Genomic DNA, 2608 nt, shown 5'->3' with positions numbered 1-2608 from the left:
CAGCCCAGCTTCTTCGCCCTCTCTTGAGCCCTAAACGGACGTTCACTTGGACAGCGGACCATGATGAAGCCTTCAACCATGTCAAGACGGTGCTTCTCCAGCCGCCTGTTCTGGCCCACTTTGATCCAGCACTACCAGTCGTCCTCCAGACGGATGCCTCCCGCCTTCATGGGATTGGGTACGCTCTCCTACAAGATCACGGCCAAGGATGCACACGACTAGTTCAATGTGGCTCACGCTTCCTCACTGACGCTGAGACGCGCTACGCCACCATTGAGCTCGAGCTGCTTGCCGTTGTATGGGCCATGTCCAAGTGTCGGCTCCACCTCATAGGCCTACAGCACTTCACGCTGATGACGGACCATCGGCCACTGGTCCCGATCCTGAATGCCTACACTTTGGACGCGATCGAGAATCCCGTCTCCAACGTCTGAAGGAGAAAATCTCGCCCTACCTCTTCACAGCCGTATGGCGCGCCGGGAAGTTGCTACGCATCCCAGATGCTCTGTCGAGAGCCCCAGTCAGCCACCCCACTCCTGAGGACGAGATGGCGTGCACTGCTGCCACTGCCCACCTGCGGTGTGTCGTAGCTGCCAACGCTGAAGGCTCCGACCAAAACACACACACCATGACGCCGATCGGACGCTCCAGGAGTTCAGAGCAGCAGCGAGGGCAGACCCGTCATATGCCCACCTCACCGCCTGCGTGACATCTGGCTTCCCGTCCAACCGGTACGAGCTCCACAGTTCCCTACTTCCCTACTGGAAGCTCCGCGATCACCTCTACGCAGATGGGGAGCTTGTCCTCTATGGCCAGAGGATCGTGGTTCCTGTAGCTCTCCGCCGCCGCACCCTTGCTCGTCTCCATGACAGCCACCGCGGTGTGGAAGCCACTCGCCGTCGGGCGAGGCAGACTGTTTTCTGGCCTGGCATTGACTCTGACATCGCCAATACTGTTCGTGCCTGTGAACCATGTCAAGTCCTCCAGCCGAGCCAACAACAGGAACCCCTGATGTGCGACGACAACCCATCCAGGCCCTTTGAGTCCGTCTCCGCAGACTTCTTCACAGTCGCTGGCAAGTCCTTTCTTGTCATTGCGGACAGACTCTCGGGATGGCCTGTGGTCGTCCCATGTGGTGCGGACACCACAGCCACACGCACCATCCAGATGTTCTGCCGCTATTTCCGGGAAGTGGGTGTCCCCCTCCGTCTCCGCACTGATGGCGGGCCCCAGTTTGCCAGTGCAGACTTCCAGAACTTCATGGAGCGCTGGGGTGTTCACCACATAGTGACTTCGCCGCACTATCCCCAGTCTAATGGCCATGCTGAGGCGGCTGTCAAGTCGGTGAAGCATCTCATCTTGAAGACAGCCCCCTCCGGCAACATTGATACGGAGGAGTTTGCCAGAGGTCTCCTGGAGCTGCGTAACTCTCCCAACTATACAGGACGGTCCCCTTCGCAACACCTCTATGGCCACCCTCTTCGGTCCTGCGTCCCTGCCCACCCAGAGTCCTTCTCCGCGGACTGGCAGACCAAGACGGAGGAATGCGACCGCCGCGCTGCCGCCCGAGCTGAACAGGTGCAGGCTCACTATGACCAGCACGCCAGGCCCCTCCCCAAGCTGTGCATTGGAGCCACAGTCCGCATCCAGGACCCTGTGTCTCTCCGCTGGGATAAGGTCGGTGTGGTCATGGGCTGCAGCAGGAACAGGGAATATGATGTTCGTCTCCCCAGCGGACGTGTCTGGCGACGCAACCGCCGTCTCCTACGCCCAGTGCCGCCCCATGGTGATGATCCTCCCCACCATATCCCTGTGGTCCCTTGGTCAGACGAGAAAAGTCCGTCTGCTTTACTTGCTCCCCCAGTTGCCCCACGTCGTTCCCAGCGGCTCATGGAAAAGAGTTCCGCTCGAGACAGTGCTACGAGCGTGAGGGGGGAGGGAGGTGTGGGTATGTAATGTAATGTATCATATGTATTCCCTGTACCTCTGATTATCGTACGCCTGGCAACCCTACGTAAGCCTCAGTCTTGCTGGCGTCTCCAAGGCAGGCACGCGTACGGGGGTCCTTCCAAGGCTTTCTCTGTGTTCCTCTGCCTGAATACACCTACTACAGTTAGTACGTGTTTCTATGAAGAACCTTCACCTTCGTGGCTGTACTGTCCTGACAGCTACCCAACACCACAATGACAGCAATATTGCTGACATAAAATATGCTTCACAGACTTCCTACATCTCCTCAAGAGCACACGGTGGCTCTCATATTAGTAGGTGTGGCTCACATGCTCTAGCCAGACATGTGGGCTTGGCAGAGGCAGAGTGAGACATGGATCTGTAGCACATGAAGGCAATTTTTAGTGGAGTGAATGTGATGGTGATTTTATTCCAACTATACCCAATTTTTAGTGGAGTGAATGTGATGGTGATTTTATTCCAACTATACCCATGCTTGCTTGTGAGCCTGTTGGAATAACTAGTGAATCTCCGGAACAATGTACTGGTTGCAGCAGAGGGAGACCTTAAAATCCCTTTTTAAGGATCCAATACAAAGTCCTAACTCTCTGCACACTCATATGATTAATAAATGTATGTTATTTTTTGAGTAGGAAAT

The 2608-nt window shown here is 55.9% G+C and overlaps 1 protein-coding gene across 1 annotated transcript; it reads left to right on the top strand.

Moving 5' to 3' along the window:
• Positions 1-500: 500 nt before the first annotated feature.
• Positions 501-2116, top strand: LOC123505359 (uncharacterized protein K02A2.6-like). The gene is made up of 2 exons (XM_045256577.1): positions 501-520; positions 606-2116. Exons 1-2 carry the CDS (start codon positions 501-503, stop codon positions 1954-1956), a joined length of 1371 nt encoding a protein of 456 aa, XP_045112512.1. The 3' UTR covers positions 1957-2116.
• The last annotated feature ends 492 nt before the right edge of the window (positions 2117-2608 follow it).

This window comes from Portunus trituberculatus, chromosome 18 (assembly GCF_017591435.1).
Source record: "Portunus trituberculatus isolate SZX2019 chromosome 18, ASM1759143v1, whole genome shotgun sequence".
Lineage (NCBI taxonomy): Eukaryota > Metazoa > Arthropoda > Malacostraca > Decapoda > Portunidae > Portunus > Portunus trituberculatus.
The sequence above is the reverse complement of the archived record's forward strand: the minus strand, read 5'-3'. Positions and strand labels throughout refer to the sequence as shown.

What these genes read in the sequence shown, in the direction of transcription:
- LOC123505359 (XM_045256577.1), top strand. Translation starts at nt 501, where the DNA reads ATGCTCTGTCGAGAGCCCCA. An exon ending in ATGCTCTGTCGAGAGCCCCA is followed by an intron (nt 521 to 605) that starts GTCAGCCACCCC and finishes CCAACGCTGAAG; the next exon opens with GCTCCGACCAAAACACACAC.